Below are 23,567 nucleotides of genomic sequence, written 5' to 3'. Positions count from 1 at the left end.
TAGTTCTATCAGTCTGTTATTTTATAGTGTTCAGTACTGCAGTTGTATTTGCTTCATTTCATGTTCTCCTTTTAGACTCTAAGGGACGCTGTTGGTCAGTAAAATATTTTCTGTGTTATGTCGTCATTTAGTTCATCCGCCGACTGACTATACAGTGAGGAAGGCTCTCTGTGTTTTGTCGAGGTTTAGGGCACGTAAGAGAGAACATGGTCTCGCAGACTTGCATTTAAAGATTGAAGACGTTTTTAGTTGTAACCAGGAAACGGATATATCAGAACCAGCTTTACAGTGATATCAACTGGATACAGTTGATTTTTGATCCTTTGTTGCCATGATGGCAAATCGAGGATCTCTCACCTGCATATGCTCAAGATGGCCATTGTTTTATGGATTACGACGGCAAATAGGACTGCTTATGTTTCTGCTTCATGTGGTTAACATGGTAGGTGGCCAGATTCGTTATTCTATACCAGAGGAGATGAAGAAAGGCTCTGTTATTGGTAATGTAGCGCAAGACCTTGGTTTGGATATGAAAAGGCTCCGTTCTGGGCGGGCCCGTATCGTGACCGGAGAAAACATTCACTACACCGAGCTGAAGACAGACAAAGGGATTCTAGTCGTAAATGAGAGAATAGACCGAGAGCAGCTTTGTGGAGACGTAACGCCGTGTAGCTTCAGCTTTGAGGTGATTTTAGAAAACCCGATGGAACTACACAGAATAACTGTTGAGGTTTTGGATATAAATGATCATGCTCCCGTCTTCCCAAATAAAGATAAACCTATCAGCCTCGAAATCGGCGAATCAGCTGCAGTTGGAGTGCAGTTTCCACTGCAGAGTGCAGATGATCTGGATGTGGGGCAAAACGCGTTGCAAGATTATATTTTATCACCAAACGACAATTTCATTTTGAAGCAACATGCAAATCCAGATGGAGGTAAATATGTTGAAATGGTGCTCCAGAGGTCTTTAGACAGAGAGAAACATCCCCATCTGTCCTTAAAACTAATCGCAGTAGACGGAGGAACACCACAGAGATCTGGTACAGTAAATATAGATATCACTGTGTTAGATGCCAACGACAATGTTCCCCTTTTTAACCAATCGGTGTATAAAGCATCTGTGATGGAAAACACAACGAAAGGCACGAGCATTATTACAGTAAATGCTTCAGACGCCGACAGTGGTTCAAATGGACTCATTACTTACAGTTTGTCTAAGACGAAAGGAAGTGCAGGAAATATATTCACTATTGATGAAATCTCCGGCACAGTTTCTGTGTCTGGTCAGATAGATTATGAAAAAGACAAAAAATATGAGGTGAGAGTAGAGGCAAAGGATCAGGGTGGCCTAACTGGGACAAGTAAAATTATATTAGATGTTGTTGATGTCAATGACAATGCACCAGTTATAAATATTATGTCATTTTCTAGCCCCGTATCTGAGGATGCACCTCCTGGTACAACAATTGCTATTTTGAACATAAAAGACGCAGATTCTGACAAAAATGGGCAAATAAAATGTTCCATAGATGGCAAGCTTCCCTTTAAGATCGAGTCATCTATAACAAACTATTACAATTTGATCTCAGATCAACATTTTGATAGAGAATCCGTCTCAGACTATAATATAACAATAACAGCCACTGATTTGGGGTCTCCACCTCTTTCCAGCTCAACAAAATTGCATCTTAAAATCTCTGACGTAAACGACAACGCACCATTATTTGATAAAAGCAGCTATTCTGCTTACATCACAGAGAATAATTCCCCTGGAATTTCTATATTTGCGGTCAGCGCGCGGGACTCTGATTGGAATCAAAACGCCAGAATTTCGTATCTTTTAGAAGATAGCCAAATCAGTGGTGGTCCAGTTTCTACTTATGTGTCTTTAAACTCTGAAACTGGAGTTCTTAGCGCGGTTCGTTCTTTTGATTTTGAGCAAATCAAACAGCTTCAGATAGTAGTCAAAGCGCAGGATGGAGGCTCTCCTCCACTCAGTAGCAATGTGACAGTAAAAATACTGATCCAGGACCAGAATGACAACCCTCCTCAGGTTCTGTACCCAGTCCAGACTGGAGGCTCTCTGGTGGCTGAAATGGTGCCTCGTTCAGCAGATGTGGGCTATCTGGTCACTAAAGTGGTGGCTGTTGATGTGGACTCTGGACAGAATGCCTGGCTCTCCTATAAACTGCAGAAAGCCACAGACAGGGCGCTGTTTGAAGTGGGCTTACAGAATGGAGAAATAAGAACTATCCGCCAAGTCACTGATAAAGATGCTGTGAAACAAAGACTGACTGTTATAGTGGAGGACAACGGGCAGCCCTCTCGTTCAGCTACAGTCATTGTTAACGTGGCGGTGGCGGACAGCTTCCCTGAAGTGCTGTCTGAGTTCACTGACTTTACACACGACAAGGAGTACAATGACAACCTGACTTTTTACTTAGTGTTGGCTTTGGCTGTAGTTTCCTTCCTCTTCATCACGTGTTTAGTGGTTATTATATCAGTGAAAATCTACAGATGGAGACAGTCTCGCATCCTTTATCACTCCAATCTCCCTGTGATTCCATATTATCCACCACGTTACTCAGACACTTTGGGGACAGGGACTCTCCAACACGTGTACAATTACGAGGTGTGCAGGACGACTGACTCCAGAAAGAGTGACTGTAAGTTCGGCAGAGCTGGTAGTCAGAACATGCTGATAATGGACCCCAGTTCTACAGGGACGATGCAGCGGATACAGAGTGAAAAGAACATCATGGATGAACCAGACTCTCCTCTAGAGGTGAGGTGCAATGCGCAAAGTCTTTACTTCTTCAAACATTGTTTCTCTGAAATGAAGTGTATATTGCAATACGTAGCTTGTTACGGTGTAACCGAGAACAAGTGCTCTCTCAGCACCACAATGTGGAGAACTCCTTTTTATCTGAAAGTGCAATCTGGCTTAAACATTTTCCACCTTCCTCATACCTTCTGTTTAATAATGCTACCGTCTGAAAATACTTCTACTACTACTAAGAATACTACTACACACAATAGGTAATAATAATCTTTCTTCTTGCTTTTATTATTTTCTTTATTACTATTATTATTAGTAGTAGTATTAATGCATCCTAAATTGCACATTTCTTAACATTTGCAAATATAAATTGCCCTACACAATTCATGAAATTAAGTTATTATTTTAAGTCAGTAGCCATAATATACAGACATCCATATTCATCCATAAGCTTTGAATACAACATCTAAAGTGTTTTTAATAATGTGCACACACATACATTACCGTGCATGTGCGCTGAGCGCCGCTGTTGATACATCGCTGACTAACTCTCCAAATAAGCAGTGCAACGATCCACCCCTTTAATTCCCTTCAGTGTTTTTCTGCTTGGAGAGAAGACGGTCTGGCCCGTGAAGGTTTAAAGTGAAGCATTTCTTGTGGAGTTACTCTGCTTAAAAACCCTTACCTTTTCAATTAATGGATTTCATCACATCAGTTTTGCATTGAAAGAGATTACTGCGTCTGTTCCTCTGGATTTATGATGGCGTGTATGTGGATAACCGCTCGCAGTCGCCGATGGCAAGCACTGTTTGTCATTCTTTGTCTTTTCAAGCTGAGCTCAGTTACTGGACAGGCTCGATATTCCGTACCGGAGGAGCAGGCAGAAGGGTCTTTTGTTGGAAACATTGCTAGAGATTTGGGCTTGGATGTGGCGAGGCTCATATCAGGTAAAGCTCGTATTATTACAAAAGGAAGCCGACAGTATGTTGATTTAAATCGAGACAAAGGCACCCTGGTTATTAAAGAGCGAATCGACCGAGAAGAGCTGTGTGGAAAGACGACGCCCTGTAGCTTCAGTTTTGAGGTAATTTTAGAAAATCCAATCCAGCTTTATCGGGTGACAGTGGAGGTAATAGACATAAACGATAATAGTCCATCGTTCCCAAAGGATGAAATCAATTTGAAAATAGTTGAAAATGCTGCATCAGGGACTCGCTTCTCTTTGGAGAGTGCAGACGACCCTGATGTTGGTAGTAATGATATTCAAAAATACACACTTAGACCCTCAGATTATTTCAAATTAGAAGTACAGAGCCAGTCTCAAGGGGGGAAGTTTATCGAAATGGTTTTACAAAACCCGTTAGACCGAGAGAAAGAGGAGACTCACACACTCGTGCTGATTGCTTCAGATGGAGGGGAGCCACACAGATCAGGGACAGTGCGAATTCATATCACTGTGCTAGATGCTAACGATAATGCGCCAGTGTGTAGCCAGCCTGTTTATAAAGCAGATGTCCAGGAGAATTCTCCTGAAGGAACAGTGGTAACCACTGTAAGTGCAAGTGACGCAGATAAAGGACATTATGGTGAGGTGACATTTTCTATAGCTCATGTCGCCAGAGAGGCAAAGCATCTTTTTGAAGTAAATGTTAAAACTGGAGAGATTAAAGTTGCAGGTAAACTAGATTTTGAAAGGTCCAAGACTTATCAATTAAACGTTAAGGCTAGTGACCACGGGGGATATTCCGATACGTGCAAAGTTGTTATTCAAATAATTGACGAGAATGACAACGTCCCTACAATACAGCTGATGTCATTTTCTAACTCGATATCTGAGGATTCTCCTCCAGGTACAACTATAGCTGTCATCAATGTTGATGACGAAGACTCTGATGGTAACGGTGTTGTCAAATGCTCCATTAACTCTGACATACCTTTCAAAATCGAGACTTCATTAACAGGATATTATACTCTAGTCACCGAAGACGTCTTAGACAGAGAAAGTATTTCTGAGTATAACATCACCATAACCGTCTCTGACCAAGGCTCTCCCCCTCTGACTAGCAGTAAAAACATCAATGTAAAAGTGTCTGACGTTAATGACAGCCCACCAAAATTTGACCAATCAGAATATAGTAAGACTGTACCTGAGAACAACTCACCTGGATTTTCTGTATTTACTCTCAGTGCTAAAGATGCAGACTGGGGCCAAAACGCTCGAGTTTCTTATTTTCTGGAAGAGAAAGAGATTCATGGGGTAGCTGTGTCTTCTTTAGTGTCAGTAAATTCAGAAAATGGTGTCATTCATGCAGTGAGGTCGTTTGATTATGAGCAAATCAAGTGGTTTGAATTTAACTTAACTGCTCGTGATGCTGGATCCCCTCCTCTGAGTTCAGTGGCTACAGTTAGAATACTGATCCAGGACCAGAACGACAACCCTCCTCAGGTTCTGTACCCAGTCCAGACTGGGGGCTCTCTGGTGGCTGAAATGGTGCCTCGTTCAGCAGATGTGGGCTATCTGGTCACTAAAGTGGTGGCTGTTGATGTGGACTCTGGACAGAATGCCTGGCTCTCCTATAAACTGCAGAAAGCCACAGACAGGGCGCTGTTTGAAGTGGGCTTACAGAATGGAGAAATAAGAACTATCCGCCAAGTCACTGATAAAGATGCTGTGAAACAAAGACTGACTGTTATAGTGGAGGACAACGGGCAGCCCTCTCGTTCAGCTACAGTCATTGTTAACGTGGCGGTGGCGGACAGCTTCCCTGAAGTGCTGTCTGAGTTCACTGACTTTACACACGACAAGGAGTACAATGACAACCTGACTTTTTACTTAGTGTTGGCTTTGGCTGTAGTTTCCTTCCTCTTCATCACGTGTTTAGTGTTTATTATATCAGTGAAAATCTACAGATGGAGACAGTCTCGCATCCTGTATCACTCCAATCTCCCTGTGATTCCATATTATCCACCACGTTACTCAGACACTTTGGGGACAGGGACTATGCAGCACGTGTACAATTACGAGGTGTGCAGGACGACTGACTCCAGAAAGAGTGACTGTAAGTTCGGCAGAGCTGGTAGTCAGAACGTGCTGATAATGGACCCCAGTTCTACAGGGACGATGCAGCGGATACAGAGTGAAAAGAACATCATGGATGAACCAGACTCTCCTCTAGAGGTGGGTTATTTAATCCATAATTCTTCACAAACTTGGAATGCATTAATTCTAATGTATGTTTAGGTAACATATAATTTTCTTTCATGGCTTAACTGCCTGCTACTAGGACATCTTCAGTACCACAAGTGATGGACAGCTCCTCTCAGAGTTTAGCCAGTTAGTTAGAATGTCAGTAAGGAAAATGAACATAGAAGGCCTACTCTAATGCTGATGCGTGCTACCAACCTGTAATGTTTTCTATACTGCATGGGCAGGGTTTTTGTCTGTCTTGCAACTACAAAATATTCATGTTGTTTTTTAGCCTACGTTTTTTTTGTGGAGGGAGAAGAAATGAAATAGTTTGTGGAAAGAGTGTTTCCAGTTAACAACATGTCTTCTGGCTGCACTTCATTTTGCTCTCCCACTTTATTTCTTCTGTTACATAATATACCTATAGTTATTAGTTATTTTCATTTCATTGTAACTTAACATCAAGTATAAATGCACAAATGAAAATTAACCTAACTTTTAAATACAAACAACGTCAGCTGGCTCCTTAACATTTTCAACCTCTAGTCAAAGAGAAGGGATTTTTTGCCCTTCCTTTAGTGACAGCTCTTGTTATTTTTATATCGGACTCTAAGGGCCGCTGTTGGTCTTCAAAACAAATGTGAAGCGTTTGAACTGCAGTTACACCTCCAGTATTCCTCTTAGTGTATCACGGAGAGCAGGACATTCGGTCTTCATTTTTACCAATGATTTGTATACTAATGTATTTGTTGTCACACTCTGGATTATAAACATCAGAAGGACGATACGGGGTAATAGGTCGGCTTTTTGCAACATACTTTTATGTGGAGTAGGGTGGATTGCTTCGGGAATATGCCTTTTATCAGCATTGAACCCACGATTACATGGCAAGTACGGGCCTTCATCCTTGTTTTTCTCATTGACGCGGCTATCTGTCAGATCCGCTACTCTGTTCCAGAGGAGATGAGAAAGGGATCTTTTGTAGGAAATGTGGCTGAAGATTTAGGTATCGACGCTAAAAGACTGATATCAGGCGGTGCCCGAATTGTTAGCAGCGATAGCAGCGAGTATATTAGGCTTGATGCAGACAAAGGGATTCTTGTCGTGGGAGAAAGAATAGATAGAGAGCAGCTCTGTGGGCAGACAGCGCCCTGTAGCTTGAATTTCGAAATGATTATGATGAATCCAATGCAACTACATAGCGTTGTAGTAGAAGTGTTGGATGTTAATGATAATGCACCCGTGTTTCATGAGAAAGAAGTGCGTGTTGAAATACTAGAATCTGCTCTTCCAGGAACCGAAATATTACAAGAGAGTGCCACAGACCCTGATGTTGGCATCAACGCTTTACACGGCTATTCCTTACACCCAACAACACATTTCAACATTAAGGTCTTGTCCAGCCCAAATGGTCATAAATATGCACAGTTGTATCTTTCTAATGCTTTAGACCGTGAGAAACAGGAAAATATGCTCCTCACGCTAAGTGCTGTGGACGGTGGTGAACCACAAAGATCAGGGACACTAAAAATACATGTAACTGTCCGAGACACAAATGACAATGCTCCGGTTTTTACGCAAACAAATGTCAAGGCGTCTGTTAAAGAAAATGTTGCTAAAGGAACCTTAGTGGTGAGCTTAAGCGCAACAGATGCAGATGAAGGGATGAATGGCCGTGTCACATACCACTTTAATCGCATGTCTAGTAATGTTGCTGAACTATTTCATCTGGATGAAAACAGCGGCGATTTAACTGTAAACGGCCTGATCGATTATGAAGAGAATAAAATATATGAGATAGGTGTACAGGCAAAAGATCAAGGTGGACAAAGCACATCAACAAATGTAATAATTGAGGTGACGGATGTAAATGACAATGCACCTGTAATAACACTAACCTCGTTTTCTAGTACCGTCGCTGAGGATTCTCCCAGTGGGACTACTGTTGCTATCATCAACGTTAAAGATCTTGATTCAGGCAAAAATGGAAAAGTAGATTGCTCAGTAAACGGCAGTATCCCTTTTGCAATCCACTCCTCTCTGAAGAATTATTATACTCTGGTAACAAACGGTGTCCTTGACAGAGAACATAATCCCGAATACAATATAACTTTCACGGCTATGGATGAAGGTAGCCCACCACTCTCCACTGAAAAGACAATAACACTTCGTATATCCGACGTCAATGATAATGCCCCCGTATTTGAACAGAATTATTATGAAGCTAATATCATGGAGAATAACTCCCCAGGATTATCTGTGTTTTCCGTGAAAGCACACGACTCTGACTCGGGCCAAAACGCACGAGTGTCTTACCTGCTAATCGATACTCAGTTAAATGGTAACCCCATATCCACTTACATATCTGTTAACGCAGGAAGTGGAGTTATACAGGCAGTTCGGTCATTTGACTATGAGCAAATTAAAACTCTAAATATTTTTGTGAAAGGGCAGGATGGGGGTTCCCCGCCTTTAAGCAGCAATGCCACAATTAAATTAAATATTCAAGATCAGAACGACAACCCTCCTCAGGTTCTGTACCCTGTCCAGACTGGTGGCTCTCTGGTGGCTGAAATGGTTCCTCGTTCAGCAGATGTGGGCTATCTGGTCACTAAAGTGGTGGCTGTTGATGTGGACTCTGGACAGAATGCCTGGCTCTCCTATAAACTGCAGAAAGCCACAGACAGGGCGCTGTTTGAAGTTGGCTTACAGAATGGAGAAATAAGAACTATCCGCCAAGTCACTGATAAAGATGCTGTGAAACAAAGACTGACTGTTATAGTGGAGGACAACGGGCAGCCCTCTCGCTCAGCTACAGTCATTGTTAACGTGGCGGTGGCGGACAGCTTCCCTGAAGTGCTGTCTGAGTTCACTGACTTTACGCACGACAAGGAGTACAATGACAACCTGACGTTTTACTTAGTGTTGGCTTTGGCTGTAGTTTCCTTCCTCTTCATCACGTGTTTAGTGGTTATTATATCAGTGAAAATCTACAGATGGAGACAGTCTCGCATCCTGTATCACTCCAATCTCCCTGTGATTCCATATTATCCACCACGTTACTCAGACACTTTGGGGACAGGGACTCTCCAACACGTGTACAATTACGAGGTGTGTAGGACGACTGACTCCAGAAAGAGTGACTGTAAGTTTGGCAGAGCTGGTAGTCAGAACGTGCTGATAATGGACCCCAGTTCTACAGGGACGATGCAGCGGATACAGAGTGAAAAGAGCCTCCTGGATGAACCAGACTCTCCTCTAGAGGTGAGGCATTTGACATATCCATCACCTGTTATTATGTTTGTGCTTTCTCAGGGGTCTTACTAAAGAGTTGATGCCCTTTGGTTTCATGTCAATCTGGTAACTCATGAGGCATTTTCAGAACCACAACTCGTGGACAGCTCCACTGGCTTGAAGTTACATGTTCTTTGTGAAATGTTGCTTGATTCACTGTGCAGAAAGAGCCTGTTGAATTAAAGTGTGACTACTTAATGTCATCGTTTAACAGAATTGTAGATACATTTTCAGTTGATGGAAATAATGACAGTTAATCATTTCGTCAAAAAAGACAACACAAACCAAACCTAGTTTTGGTTTTCTGTTTTACATAAACATATTACAATGTTGCTGTTTTCATCTAGAATTGTAACTCTTCTACACCACAATTCTTGGCATATTTCTTTTTTTCTGCCTGTGTTCGTGATAATCATGCTTTGGACAGTAAGGGACGCTGTTGGTCAGTGAAACAAGTGTTCAGACTTGATTCAGTGGAGGCTGAGCCCTCATTCCGTTTAGCCAGGAGAGACGACAGACTGTGCTTCATAAGCAGGACTACGGCCATAATTCCATTCGCAGTGAGGACTTTAAATTCAAAGGATTTCTTAATGCAACTGCATTTGTTCTCCGTGGATTGTAAACAACAGGTTGTTGGTGTTACATTTTCTTTTTTATGTAATGGCGTTTGAAAAATCTTCTTGCGGAAAATGGCGTTTGTATTGCAGGTTAATATGGCCGTTTCTGCTGTTCCTTTGGTGTCTTAGTCACATCGTGTCTGGCCAAATCAGGTATACAATTCCGGAGGAGCTGAAACAGGGATCACTTATTGGTAACGTGGCTCAAGACCTAGGTTTGGATGTACAAAGGCTTCGTTCTGGCCGGGCACGTATCGTGACCAGACAAAGCATCCAGTACACTGAGCTGAAATCAGACAAAGGCGTTTTAGTCGTGAACGAGAGAATAGACCGAGAGCAGCTTTGTGGAGACGTAACACCGTGTAGTTTCAGCTTTGAGGTGATTTTAGAAAACCCGATGGAATTACATCGAGTAACAGTGGAAATAATTGACATAAATGACAATTCTCCGACTTTCAGAAAGAACGAAATTAAATTTGAAATAAGCGAATCTGCCACACTTGGATCACGCTTTTTGCTACCCAGTGCCGAAGACGCAGATGTGGGTAGCAACGGTCTACAGAAATACATACTAACTACCAATGACATATTTGGTTTGAAGCAGCACTCAAGTCCAGATGGTCGAAAATATGCCGAAATGATCTTACAAAAACAATTAGATAGAGAAAGCAAGCCACGAATATCACTGAAGCTCATCGGTGTTGACGGTGGAACTCCCGCTAGATCTGGTACAGTAAATATAGATATTACAGTGCTTGATGCTAATGATAATCCTCCCATTTTTAACCAGTCTCTCTACAGGGCTTCTGTCTCGGAGAATGCATTAAAGGGCACCTATATCACGACAGTAAATGCAAGTGATGCAGACAGTGGATCAAACGGTCTTATCACATATAGATTTTCAAACATGAAAGAGCAGGTGGCTGACATATTTCATTTAGACGAAATTACGGGGACCGTAACACTTGTAGGACAAGTAGATTATGAAAAACATAAAAAATATGAAATTATGATTGAAGCTATGGACCAAGGAGGTCTGACCGATTCAAGTAAAGTGCTAATTGAGATTGTAGACGTCAACGATAATGCACCTGTCATAAATGTGATGTCATTCTCCAGCCCCGTGCCTGAGGATTCTGCGTCGGGTACCACAGTGGCAATAATTAATGTGATTGACGCAGACTCAGAGCAAAATGGCCAAATTGTTTGTACAACAGACCATAGCCTCCCATTGAAAATAAAATCAACATTAACTAATTACTATGCATTAGTAACAGACTCACCTTTTGACAGAGAAGTTGTATCGGAATACGACATAACTGTAAGGGCCACTGATTCAGGATCACCATCCTTGTCAAGCACAACAATATTACGTCTGAGAGTATCTGATGTGAATGACAATGCCCCGTTATTTGATAAAATTAGCTACGTTGCTCACGTTACAGAAAACAATTCCCCTGGGGTGTCCATATTTTCCGTCAACGCACAGGACATTGACTGGAATCAAAACGCTCGAATATCGTACTTTCTCGAAGAAACACAGATAAATGGTATTCCAACCTCTTCTTACGTCTCCATAAACGCTGAAAGTGGCGCTATCCATGCAGTGCGCTCGTTTGACTATGAACAGATTAAAGAGCTTCAGCTGGTAGTAAAAGCGCAGGATGGAGGCTCTCTTCCACTCAGTAGCAATGTGACTGTGAAAATACTGATCCAGGACCAGAACGACAACCCTCCTCAGGTTCTGTACCCAGTCCAGACTGGAGGCTCTCTGGTGGCTGAAATGGTGCCTCGTTCAGCAGATGTGGGCTATCTGGTCACTAAAGTGGTGGCTGTTGATGTGGACTCTGGACAGAATGCCTGGCTCTCCTATAAACTGCAGAAAGCCACAGACAGGGCGCTGTTTGAAGTGGGCTTACAGAATGGAGAAATAAGAACTATCCGCCAAGTCACTGATAAAGATGCTGTGAAACACAGACTGACTGTTATAGTGGAGGACAACGGGCAGCCCTCTCGTTCAGCTACAGTCATTGTTAACGTGGCGGTGGCGGACAGCTTCCCTGAAGTGCTGTCTGAGTTCACTGACTTTACACACGACAAGGAGTACAATGACAACCTGACTTTTTACTTAGTGTTGGCTTTGGCTGTAGTTTCCTTCCTCTTCATCACGTGTTTAGTGGTTATTATATCAGTGAAAATCTACAGATGGAGACAGTCTCGCATCCTGTATCACTCTAATCTCCCTGTGATTCCATATTATCCACCACGTTACTCAGACACTTTGGGGACAGGGACTCTCCAACACGTGTACAATTACGAGGTGTGCAGGACGACTGACTCCAGAAAGAGTGACTGTAAGTTCGGCAGAGCTGGTAGTCAGAACGTGCTGATAATGGACCCCAGTTCTACAGGGACGATGCAGCGGATACAGAGTGACAAGAGCATCCTGGATGAACCAGACTTTCCGCTAGAGGTCAGTTAAATAATGTAGCTTTTTCTCTTTGCCGTTATTTTGCCTTCTGTATTTAGTTACATTGATAGCGCTCAATTGTTCACTTTCATTCATTCATTCATTCATTTTAGCACTAAGGACAGCACCTCACTTTCTATCACTTGCTTTTTTTTATCCATATTCAGAACTTCAAAATACAGCTGCACGATATGAGGAAAATATCTAATTGCGATTAATTTGACTGATATTTCAATTGCAATATGCTTCATAATATTGGAGGAAATGTAAATTTTTCTTTCATTATTCTCATTTTCATTGAAAAATATTAAAAATTAAAATTATCATAGTGTGATTTTTGCGAGGATCTGTACCAAACAAAGATTTTTCTTTACTCTGTAGAATAAGATTTGTAGGCCAGGACGCATCTGCAGCACTTCAATACTTCATAAAGAATGGTTTGACACATATTTTGCCTTTAACAAATATTGCGATTTGGATATTGCACTAGTCCATATTGCGATTTCGATAAAATTGTTATTAATTGTGCATCCCCTACTTCACAAGTATAATATTACCGACATACATAAAGTAGTTAGATTATTTAACACGCGCATCACTTTTTCTTAGTTGCGTTGTGTGCAAAAGCGGACTGATAACCTTTACTGAATCGCCTCTAGAGCTATGTTTACTATGGTTTAACTATTTTCCGCTGCAGCTAATGTTCTTCTCAACCTCTCGTTTCACTACTTTCTAACTATCGGCAGAATTTACCCTTTAAACTATTAAGCGCCATTCATATATTCAGCACTGCATTGCTGGACAGTTTCACACAATGAGAGAAACACTGCTTCACATCGCTGTTTTTCTGTCTTTGGTTTGTTTATGTGTGGAGTGTTTGATTACATGCTGGGTTGAGATATTCATTTTGTTGTTTTTAGTTCCAACAGATTTTTGTTTTTTATTTCTATCGGCTACCGGAGTAGAGTGCATAGAAAAGTTGTTTTTGTTTTGTTTTACCTATTTGCAGTGGCCCGTTTCTATCCTCCGTTTGGACTCTAAGGGACGCTGTTGATCAGTAAAAAAGAGTCTAGTGTTGTTAGGACTGTGAGGAGAGAGGGGGAGAGAAAGAGGAGAGGGAGAAACACTGAAGCGTTCGACGGATATACAGCCTCTTTAAAACAGTATTTTTGTTTGATGATAATCGATCACTTTTGCTCCAAAGAATCGCAGCACCTTTGAACTGGAATGTATCTTGCGAGTACATGATTGACGTTGAGTATAATTTGCGGTTACATTCAGGATTTTACTCTTAACAACATGGGGATACGCCTGCGCCGATTCGGAAAATGGCTGATGTGTTGTACTATTACATGGCAACTGTTCATTTTTGTCTTCATGATTTCCAGCATCAACGGTCAAATCCGTTATTCAATATCGGAGGAGATGAAGAAAGGTTCTCTTATCGGTAATGTAGCACAAGACCTTGGTTTGGATCTGAAAAGGCTCCGCTCTGGTCGGGCCCGTATCGTGACCGGAGAAAACCATCAGTATACTGAGCTGAAAACAGACAAAGGGATAATAGTCGTGAATGAGCGAATCGACCGAGAAGAGCTTTGTGGAGACCTAACACCGTGCAGCTTTAGCTTCGAAATTATTTTGGAAAATCCAATTGAACTGCACAGGGTGACAGTAGAAATATTAGACGTAAATGACCATGCGCCTACTTTCAAAAACAATGTAATTAATCTAGAAATCAGTGAATCTGCAACAATAGGATCTCATTTCGATTTAGAAAGCGCCTATGACCCCGATGCGGCGATTCACAGCTTGCAAAAATATGTCTTATCCCCTAATGATAATTTCGTTTTGAAGCAACACTCCAACGCTGACGGAATCAAATTCGCCGTAATGATTTTACAGAAGCGACTAGACAGAGAGGTTAACCCACACCTCTCTTTAAAGCTGATTGCAGTAGACGGAGGAACTCCACAGAGATCTGGTACCACAAATGTAGAGATCACTGTTCTTGACGTCAATGACAATCCTCCTGTATTTAATCAATCACTTTATACTGCAACTGTGACAGAAAATGCACCCATAGGAACCTATATAACTACTGTGAATGCTTCAGATGCCGACAGTGGGTCTAATGGCTTGGTCACATATACTTTTTCTAATGTAAAGGGAAACTCTGGCGAACATTTTCAAATTGACAGTGTATCTGGCAAAATAACTGTGGCTGATATAATTGATTTCGAAAAAGACAAAAAATACGAAATAAGAGTGATAGCCAAAGACCAGAGTAGCCTGAGTGATGCAACCAAAGTTGTCATTGAGGTCACTGACATAAATGATAATGCTCCAGTTATAAATATAATGTCCTACTCGAGCCTAATTTCAGAGGATGTCCCTCCAGGCACGACTATAGCTATTTTTAATGTTAAAGATGCAGACTCTGAAAGAAATGGTCAGATAACGTGCTCAATAGATTATAATCTTCCCTTTAAAATCCAGTCTTCTTTGACAAATTATTACAATTTGCTTTCTGATGCACCATTTGATCGTGAAACGAAGCCAGAATACAACATAACCATAACGGCGACTGATTCAGGGTCACCCCCACTTTCTACTAAAACAACTTTACACCTAAAGCTCTCTGATGTAAACGACAATGCTCCGCTCTTTACTAAACCAAATTATTCTGCCTATATCGTTGAAAATAATGTCCCTGGGATTTCAATATTCAGTGTAAGTGCACAAGATTATGACTGGAATCAAAACGCCAGAATCTCATATTTTCTAGAGGACTCGCAGGTTGGTGGCAGCCCAATTTCTTCTTATGTGTCCATAAACTCTGAAACTGGAGTTCTACATGCTGTGCGCTCAATTGATTATGAACAGATCAAGCAGCTTGTGTTCACTGTCAAAGCGCAGGATGGAGGCTCTCCTCCACTCAGTAGCAATGTGACTGTGAAAATACTGATCCAGGACCAGAACGACAACCCTCCTCAGGTTCTGTACCCTGTCCAGACTGGAGGCTCTCTGGTGGCTGAAATGGTGCCTCGTTCAGCAGATGTGGGCTATCTGGTCACTAAAGTGGTGGCTGTTGATGTGGACTCTGGACAGAATGCCTGGCTCTCCTATAAACTGCAGAAAGCCACAGACAGGGCGCTGTTTGAAGTGGGCTTACAGAATGGAGAAATAAGAACTATCCGCCAAGTCACTGATAAAGATGCTGTGAAACAAAGACTGACTGTTATAGTGGAGGACAACGGGCAGCCCTCTCGTTCAGCTACAGTCATTGTTAACGTGGCGGTGGCGGACAGCTTCCCTGAAGTGCTGTCTGAGTTCACTGACTTTACACACGACAAGGAGTACAATGACAACCTGACTTTTTACTTAGTGTTGGCTTTGGCTGTAGTTTCCTTCCTCTTCATCACGTGTTTAGTGGTTATTATATCAGTGAAAATCTACAGGTGGAGACAGTCTCGCATCCTGTATCACTCCAATCTCCCTGTGATTCCATATTATCCACCACGTTACTCAGATACTTTGGGGACAGGGACTCTCCAACACGTGTACAATTACGAGGTGTGCAGGACGACTGACTCCAGAAAGAGTGACTGTAAGTTCGGCAGAGCTGGTAGTCAGAACGTGCTGATAATGGACCCCAGTTCTACAGGGACGATGCAGCGGATACAGAGTGAAAAGAGCATCCTGGATGAACCAGACTCTCCTCTAGAGGTTGGCTTTGTTTTTTATGAAGTTCTATGAATCTGCAATTCAGTGTTATATTTTATTATTAGATACTTTTAGATTTCACATCACTTATCTGAGCATCTGGTATTTAACGAATTTAAACCAGAGTGACATTTTGAAAATATGTACTTCTGTTTAAAGTTGTATTTAATTAAAGCCTTGCTTTTCGAAGTGTCAGTACTATCGGTAGGGTATTCCTTAAAACTGAACGAATACTTCATATTCACAGTAACTCTGAAATAGCGTAACATATATCGATTTGCGCTGTAGTTGGAAGTGATTCGTGTTTTCACTGTCTTGTCAGTGCCTGTCAGCACCATGGATAGCGCAACATTTGGGACACTGTTGAAGTTTTGCATGGTTGGCTGGCGAGAAGTTTTGCTGATTTACACAGCAAATTATTTATTATTTGTTAGTAATTAACGTATACACATTATTAACATATTTTAACTAATAGGTCTAGGAATGTCTGTGTAATGTGTAGTTCTGTGCATCCAACTCAAAGGGACGCTGTTGACCAGTCTGCTGAGATTTCAGATCTCAATGCAGCTGTACCTCCCCCATCATCTCGAAATGTTTCAGAGAAAGAGGGGGAAAAATATAAAGGCACGTTTTGGAAGAGCGAGATGATCAAACACGGAGATACCAGGCGAATTATCATCAATTTTGGAAGTGTCGATTTTGGATTATTTTACTGACATTTGTGTCTAAAATCCTTTCACTGGATAACGTATTTGATACAATTTTTTGTAGACGGGAGAATGTCGGAGAGAACAATGACACGGCAAGTAGGACTACTATTTATGTCGGTTATTTTTTTCAGCTCGGTATCTGGGCAAGTCAGTTACTCCATTCCCGAGGAAATGGCGAAAGGATCTTTAGTCGGTAACATAGCAGAAGATTTAGGTGTTGATGTGAAACGGCTGAAATCAGGGAAAGCTCGTATATATACCGGAGAAAGTACGGAATACATCGAGCTGAATAAAGAAAGGGGAGTCCTTGTAATCAAAGAGCGGTTAGACAGAGAAGTGCTCTGCGGACAGACGACGCCCTGTGCTCTTAATTTTCAAATCATTTTGGAGAATCCTATGCAGTTTTACAGCGTCACTGTCGAGATCACCGACATTAACGACAACTCTCCCGGTTTTAAGAACAATGAAATTAAATTTGAAATCAGTGAAATGTCTCAAATTGGATCGAAATTTGTCTTAGAAAAGGCAATAGATAACGATGTGGGTATTAATGGACTCCAGGGCTATTCACTCAGTTCAAGTGACACATTCACTTTAAACCCTTATAGAATTGGCAGTAGTAGGAATGTTGAGATGATTTTAAAGAAGCATCTTGACAGAGAGAAACAAGAGCGGTTGTCTTTAGTATTGACTGCTTTAGATGGTGGCGAACCGCAGCTTTCTGGAACAATGCAAATTGTCATTACTGTCTTGGACGCAAACGATAATGCACCTGTTTGTACTCAAACAGAATATAAGACTAATGTGAAAGAAAACGCGTTAAAAGGAGCTGTTTTAACCAAGGTGAGAGCATTTGATGCAGATCAAGGTCCTAACGCACACATACAGTATTCAATTTCTAATTTTCCAGAGGGCGCGCTTGAACTGTTTGGTGTAGATAAGGAAAACGGCGTAGTTACGTTAATGGGAAAGCTTGATTATGAGAAATCCCGACATTATGAAATAGATGTCCAAGCGTCAGATGAAGGTGGTAACTCAGACGTATGTAAAGTTATAATCGAGGTGCTGGACACAAACGATAACCCACCAGTTATCAATATTATGTCAACGTCATCCAGTATATCTGAGGATGTTAAACCAGGAACGGTTCTGACAATGATGAACGTTCAGGATCCAGATTCAGATGAAAATGGCAAAGTCCACTGCGTTTTAGATGAAAATATTCATTTTACAATAACGTCCACATCAAACAATGTCTTTACTTTAGTGACAGAGGGTGAATTAGACAGAGAGATCGCATCTCAATATAATATAACTGTGACCTGCTCTGATGAGGGAGTGCCCTCCCTCTCCAGCAGCGTCACTCTCACCTTACAGATCTCTGATGTGAATGATAACGCGCCAGTCTTTGAGAGGAGCTCATATGAGGCCTACATTGTAGAAAACAACACACCAGGTCTCTCTATATTCACAGTGAAAGCCAGAGACGCTGACTGGAACCAGAATGCCCGTGTTTCTTACATACTGGAGGACTCCTCTGTTAACGGAGTGCCAGTCTCCTCATATGTGTCCGTTAGTGCTGATAGTGGAGTCATCCATGCAGTGCGCTCTTTTGACTACGAGCAGATCAAAGACTTCCACTTCCGCGTCAAAGCGCAGGATGGAGGCTCTCCTCCACTCAGTAGCAATGTGACTGTGAAAATACTGATCCAGGACCAGAACGACAACCCTCCTCAGGTTCTGTACCCAGTCCAGACTGGTGGCTCTCTGGTGGCTGAAATGGTTCCACGTTCAGCAGATGTGGGCTATCTGGTCACTAAAGTGGTGGCTGTTGATGTGGACTCTGGACAGAATGCCTGGCTCTCATATAAACTGCAGAAAGCCACAGACAGGGCGCTGTTTGAAGTGGGCTTACAGAATGGAGAAATAAGAACTATCCGCCAAGTCACTGATAAAGATGCTGTGAAACAAAGACTGACTGTTATAGTGGAGGACAACGGGCAGCCCTCTCGTTCAGCTACAGTCATTGTTAACGTGGCGGTGGCGGACAGCTTCCCTGAAGTGCTGTCTGAGTTCACTGACTTTACACACGACAAGGAGTACAATGACAACCTGACTTTTTACTTAGTGTTGGCTTTGGCTGTAGTTTCCTTCCTCTTCATCACGTGTTTAGTGGTTATTATATCAGTGAAAATCTACAGATGGAGACAGTCTCGCATTCTGTATCACTCCAATCTCCCTGTGATTCCATATTATCCACCACGTTACTCAGACACTTTGGGAGCAGGGACTCTCCAACACGTGTACAATTACGAGGTGTGCAGGACGACTGACTCCAGAAAGAGTGACCGTAAGTTCGGCAGAGCTGGTAGTCAGAACGTGCTGATAATGGACCCCAGTTCTACAGGGACGATACAGCGGATACAGAGTGAAAAGAGCATCCTGGATGAACCAGATTCTCCTCTAGAGGTTAGTTATCCATAGTATACAGATTTGCTTCATCCACCATAGGCATATTTTTGTAACACAGTGAATTCGACATTTTCGGAGCTTCAATTACAGCCTGTTAACGTAATGAATTCAGTTTAAGTTGTTGCGGATAGATTCAGCACCACGGACAGCGCACAGAACAGTTGTGATGCCCAAATGCCTGAAGACATGGGGGGAAGAGGCTATAATTCCACCAGTTTTGCCCTTCTCTCTCTCTCTCTCTCTCTCTCTCTCTCTCTCTCGTGTAATATCCACAATTAATAGATGCATGCTTATTCCAGAAATCATTGGTTTCAATAGTGCATTTTATCTTTTGCAACATGGACAGCGCAAACGGTAGTTTTGTCATTGCAATGCTCTGAGTCTATGGTAACCTGAAACTTAATTTACATGTTGCCCATTTTATTTTCTTTGACTCCGTGGTATATATAGCTGCATTTGTGCCTGGGTTGCTGTACTTGTGTGTTTCCGTGACCGTCCCCTTTTGTTTGGCAGTATAATTGCTTCAGATTTCGATTTACGTTATTTGTTGCTTTAGTCATATGTTTGTAATTGAGCAGTAATGTACACAGATGGTAATTTTAAGTCTTAATATGGTATTTAAATTAATAAATATATGTCTTTGTAATTTTTGTTGTTGAATTTTTCTTAAATGTCTTAATTGTGATTGCCACAGTCATGTGCTATGTAGTTCAATCCTTTCAACAGAGAGGGACGCTGTTGGCCATCGAGTTGCCGAGGAAGCATTTGTTGCAGTACCTCCCCCCCTCAACATATTACATTAGACAGAGGCTGATTTAACAGCCGGGACTGCCACCGCATAAGCCTGGACTGCACAATGGGATTTCTTTGTTCGACAATTTAAGATAAGTGCCATCTTTAGGACCATATACGTGTATGTACAGGTCAGAATCGAAACTTGGGGAAAAGAAACAAAGGATTTTCTGGTTTTCTTCACAGAGGTGTCGACTGGAGCGATGGGATGGAAAGTGCTGTTTATCTCGCTGCTCTCTCTCAGTTTAGTGCACGGGCAGGTCAGCTACTCCATTCCGGAGGAAATGACAAAGGGGGCTCTGATTGGCAATATAGCCCAGGATTTAGGTTTAGGTTTGGAAAGACTGAAGTCCGGTAAAGCTCGTATTTATACTGGTAACACAGAGGAATATATAGAGCTGAAGAGAGAAAGAGGATTCATCCTTATTAATGACAGAATAGACCGAGAATCTCTCTGCGGTCAAACAATGCCTTGCGCACTCCACTTTCAAATGATCCTGGAAAACCCAATGGAGTTTTACACGGTCACTGTCGAAATTACAGATATAAATGACAACCCTCCCACATTTGAGAAAAGTGAGATGAAATATGAAATTAGTGAATTTACCCCGACTGGGGCTCGATTCGTCTTAGATAAAGCAATAGACAATGATGTTGGTGTAAACGGTTTAAACAGCTACGCCCTGAAACCCAGTGATAATTTCGTTCTGAAAACCATCAGCCGAGTCGATGGGACTAAACATGTCGAGATGGTTTTACAGAAACCATTAGACCGAGAAAAACATGAGCATATATCATTAATACTAACCGCTCTGGATGGCGGTGAACCACAGCTTTCGGGGACAATGCAGATTCTAATAACTGTGTTAGACGCAAATGACAACACGCCCGTTTGTTCAAAACCGGAATACAAAGCAAGTGTTACAGAGAACGCTCCTGTTGGCACTTTAATTACTACCGTAAGGGCTACAGACATAGATAAGGGAAATAACGGAATAGTAACATACATGATTTCAAAATCTGGAGCAGCGGGTCTTTTTAACATTGATGCCAATAACGGAGTATTGACTTTAATTGGGCATGTAGATTATGAAAAGAGGAAACTTTATGAGCTAGATGTTCAGGTGTCAGACCAGGGAGGATTATCAGACGCATGTAAAGTAATTGTGGACGTGACAGATACAAATGATAACCCTCCGTCCATTAACATCATGTCGAACTCAAACGCAGTATCTGAGAACATGAAGCCGGGAACGATTGTAGCAATGCTTAATATACAAGATGCGGACTCAAATGATAACGGCAAAGTCATGTGTGTTTTAAATGAAAATATTCCTTTTGCCATAAAATCAACAGCAAATAATTTCTTTACTGTGATAACCGACAGTGAATTAGACAGAGAGAGAGCCTCTGAATATAACATAACTGTGACCTGCTCTGATGAGGGAGTGCCCTCCCTCTCCAGCAGCGTCACTCTCACCTTACAGATCTCTGATGTGAATGATAACGCGCCTGTCTTTGAGAGGAGCTCATATGAGGCCTACATTGTAGAAAACAACACACCAGGTCTCTCTCTATTCACATTGAAAGCCAGAGACGCTGACTGGAACCAGAATGCCCGTGTTTCTTACATACTGGAGGACTCCTCTGTTAACGGAGTGCCAGTCTCCTCATATGTGTCCGTTACTGCTGATAGTGGAGTCATCCATGCAGTGCGCTCTTTTGACTACGAGCAGATCAAAGACTTCCACTTCCGCGTCAAAGCGCAGGATGGAGGCTCTCCTCCACTCAGTAGCAATGTGACTGTGAAAATACTGATCCAGGACCAGAACGACAACCCTCCTCAGGTTCTGTACCCAGTCCAGACTGGAGGCTCTCTGGTGGCTGAAATGGTTCCTCGTTCAGCAGATGTGGGCTATCTGGTCACTAAAGTAGTGGCTGTTGATGTGGACTCTGGACAGAATGCCTGGCTCTCCTATAAACTGCAGAAAGCCACAGACAGGGCGCTGTTTGAAGTGGGCTTACAGAATGGAGAAATAAGAACTATTCGCCAAGTCACTGATAAGGATGCTGTGAAACAAAGACTGACTGTTATAGTGGAGGACAGCGGGCAGCCCTCTCGTTCAGCTACAGTCATTGTTAACGTGGCGGTGGCGGACAGCTTCCCTGAAGTGCTGTCTGAGTTCACTGACTTTACACACGACAAGGAGTACAATGACAACCTGACTTTTTACTTAGTGTTGGCTTTGGCTGTAGTTTCCTTCCTCTTCATCACGTGTTTAGTGGTTATTATATCAGTGAAAATCTACAGATGGAGACAGTCTCGCATCCTGTATCACTCCAATCTCCCTGTGATTCCATATTATCCACCACGTTACTCAGACACTTTGGGGACAGGGACTCTCCAACACGTGTACAATTACGAGGTGTGCAGGACGACTGACTCCAGAAAGAGTGACTGTAAATTCGGCAGAGCTGGTAGTCAGAACGTGCTGATAATGGACCCCAGTTCTACAGGGACGATGCAGCGGATACAGAGTGAAAAGAACATCCTGGATGAGCCAGACTCTCCTCTAGAGGTTAGACTCATTGTTTTACATTGAATTTTACATAACTGCAACACATCAACAAACTTGTTTTAAACTTCAAGAATAGTGACCCAGATGTATATTAAATCTACATACATTTATTTTTAGTAGCCAGTATTGTGTGGAGAATTTGCGGTTTATTATCACTGATATTTGTTTATTTTGTATCTCGTATTTTTAATTGTGTCTGTATATTGGATTGTTATTGGATTTTGGATTGGATAGGCACTTTAATTCTCATCTAATTTCAGAGCATAAGAGTTTGTGTTTTGTTGCGTTAAAAAATAACTATTTGTATCATATTTGATCACATTATCTCAGTCTGTGCAGGATCGCCATATACATGTTACTCAGTATTGATTATTTCAGACTGTTTATCTTGAATGATTATTCTTAGGTGTCCCCTGGTGTCGCTGCTAATTTTACCACTGGCCAACATCGCCAAACATACAACCTAGCGTTCAAGACCCCATTGTCGTTCTTTGTGTATAAATAGAAAAGGCATTGCTTCTCCAGAAACAAGATTAGGCCTATATTTGATATGTGTTTGAACCACGTCATGAAGGCTTAATGCACTGCTGTCTGATTTAGGTTGGTGTACCTTTACATTTAAATTTCTTTTCTCAACATTCGTTTCAAGGCGAAGTGTTGAGCTTAAATTAGCTGACATGTACCTGGTCTCTCTGCCAACTGATAAGCTTGATTACTTTTTAATTTGGATAGATTTGTGTAATACATTAAATTGAACTCTTAGGGCCGCTGTTGCCCAATCTGTGATAACTACATAGGTTTCAGCAGTACCTCCCCCATCGTCTTTTCATTTCCTAAATCAGAGCAAACAGACACGCAGTCCGAATATTACAGGGTAAGAGAGCAGTCATCATCGACGCGGAAAGCTGTAGTTAACTGTAATTCATTACTTTCTTCAGATTGTT

General features: G+C 41.9%; 7 protein-coding genes across 10 annotated transcripts in view; all 7 read left to right on the top strand.

Moving 5' to 3' along the window:
• The window catches only part of LOC114562568 (protocadherin gamma-A11), a 262,197-nt gene that overhangs the window by 135,072 nt on the left and 103,558 nt on the right, over positions 1-23,567 (top strand). The window lies entirely within an intron of this gene.
• On the top strand, positions 205-3,425 carry LOC114563253 (protocadherin beta-16-like). The gene is made up of 2 exons (XM_028590102.1): positions 205-2,785; positions 3,375-3,425. The coding sequence occupies exons 1-2, from the start codon at positions 332-334 to the stop codon at positions 3,423-3,425; spliced, it is 2,505 nt and encodes an 834-aa protein (XP_028445903.1). The 5' UTR covers positions 205-331.
• LOC114562573 (protocadherin beta-16-like) lies at positions 3,507-22,654 on the top strand. The gene is made up of 2 exons (XM_028589043.1): positions 3,507-5,957; positions 22,624-22,654. Exons 1-2 carry the CDS (start codon positions 3,537-3,539, stop codon positions 22,645-22,647), a joined length of 2,445 nt encoding a protein of 814 aa, XP_028444844.1. The 5' UTR covers positions 3,507-3,536; the 3' UTR covers positions 22,648-22,654.
• Positions 6,670-9,293, top strand: LOC114563252 (protocadherin gamma-A5-like). The gene has a single exon (XM_028590101.1). It carries the CDS (start codon positions 6,789-6,791, stop codon positions 9,291-9,293), a length of 2,505 nt encoding a protein of 834 aa, XP_028445902.1. The 5' UTR covers positions 6,670-6,788.
• LOC114563251 (protocadherin beta-1-like) lies at positions 9,921-16,103 on the top strand. Its single transcript, XM_028590100.1, has 2 exons — positions 9,921-12,350; positions 15,231-16,103. Exons 1-2 carry the CDS (start codon positions 9,921-9,923, stop codon positions 16,101-16,103), a joined length of 3,303 nt encoding a protein of 1,100 aa, XP_028445901.1.
• On the top strand, positions 16,706-19,296 carry LOC114562575 (protocadherin gamma-A2-like). The gene has a single exon (XM_028589045.1). The coding sequence runs from the start codon at positions 16,850-16,852 to the stop codon at positions 19,262-19,264; it is 2,415 nt and encodes an 804-aa protein (XP_028444846.1). The 5' UTR covers positions 16,706-16,849; the 3' UTR covers positions 19,265-19,296.
• On the top strand, positions 20,124-22,617 carry LOC114562582 (protocadherin gamma-A2-like; the record flags this gene model as incomplete). The annotated part of the gene is made up of 1 exon (XM_028589051.1): positions 20,124-22,617. A coding segment is annotated over exon 1 (2,370 nt), but the record flags the coding sequence as incomplete, so codon positions are not given.

This window comes from Perca flavescens, chromosome 10, assembly GCF_004354835.1.
Source record: "Perca flavescens isolate YP-PL-M2 chromosome 10, PFLA_1.0, whole genome shotgun sequence".
NCBI classification, from domain to species: domain Eukaryota; kingdom Metazoa; phylum Chordata; class Actinopteri; order Perciformes; family Percidae; genus Perca; species Perca flavescens.
Note: the sequence above shows the minus strand (reverse complement) of the source record. Positions and strands in the feature narration are given on the sequence as shown.

Excerpts from the sequence above, each read along its gene's own strand:
- LOC114563253 (XM_028590102.1), top strand. The coding sequence starts at position 332 with ATGATGGCAAATCGAGGATCTCTCACCTGCATATGCTCAAGATGGCCA. Across the intron at positions 2,786-3,374 it reads AACCAGACTCTCCTCTAGAG|TGTTTTTCTGCTTGGAGAGA; the intron begins GTGAGGTGCAAT and ends AATTCCCTTCAG.
- LOC114562573 (XM_028589043.1), top strand. The coding sequence starts at position 3,537 with ATGATGGCGTGTATGTGGATAACCGCTCGCAGTCGCCGATGGCAAGCA. Across the intron at positions 5,958-22,623 it reads AACCAGACTCTCCTCTAGAG|GTTAGACTCATTGTTTTACA; the intron begins GTGGGTTATTTA and ends TCTCCTCTAGAG.
- LOC114563252 (XM_028590101.1), top strand. The coding sequence starts at position 6,789 with ATGTGGAGTAGGGTGGATTGCTTCGGGAATATGCCTTTTATCAGCATT.
- LOC114563251 (XM_028590100.1), top strand. The coding sequence starts at position 9,921 with ATGGCGTTTGAAAAATCTTCTTGCGGAAAATGGCGTTTGTATTGCAGG. Across the intron at positions 12,351-15,230 it reads AACCAGACTTTCCGCTAGAG|ATCAAGCAGCTTGTGTTCAC; the intron begins GTCAGTTAAATA and ends GATTATGAACAG.
- LOC114562575 (XM_028589045.1), top strand. The coding sequence starts at position 16,850 with ATGTCGGAGAGAACAATGACACGGCAAGTAGGACTACTATTTATGTCG.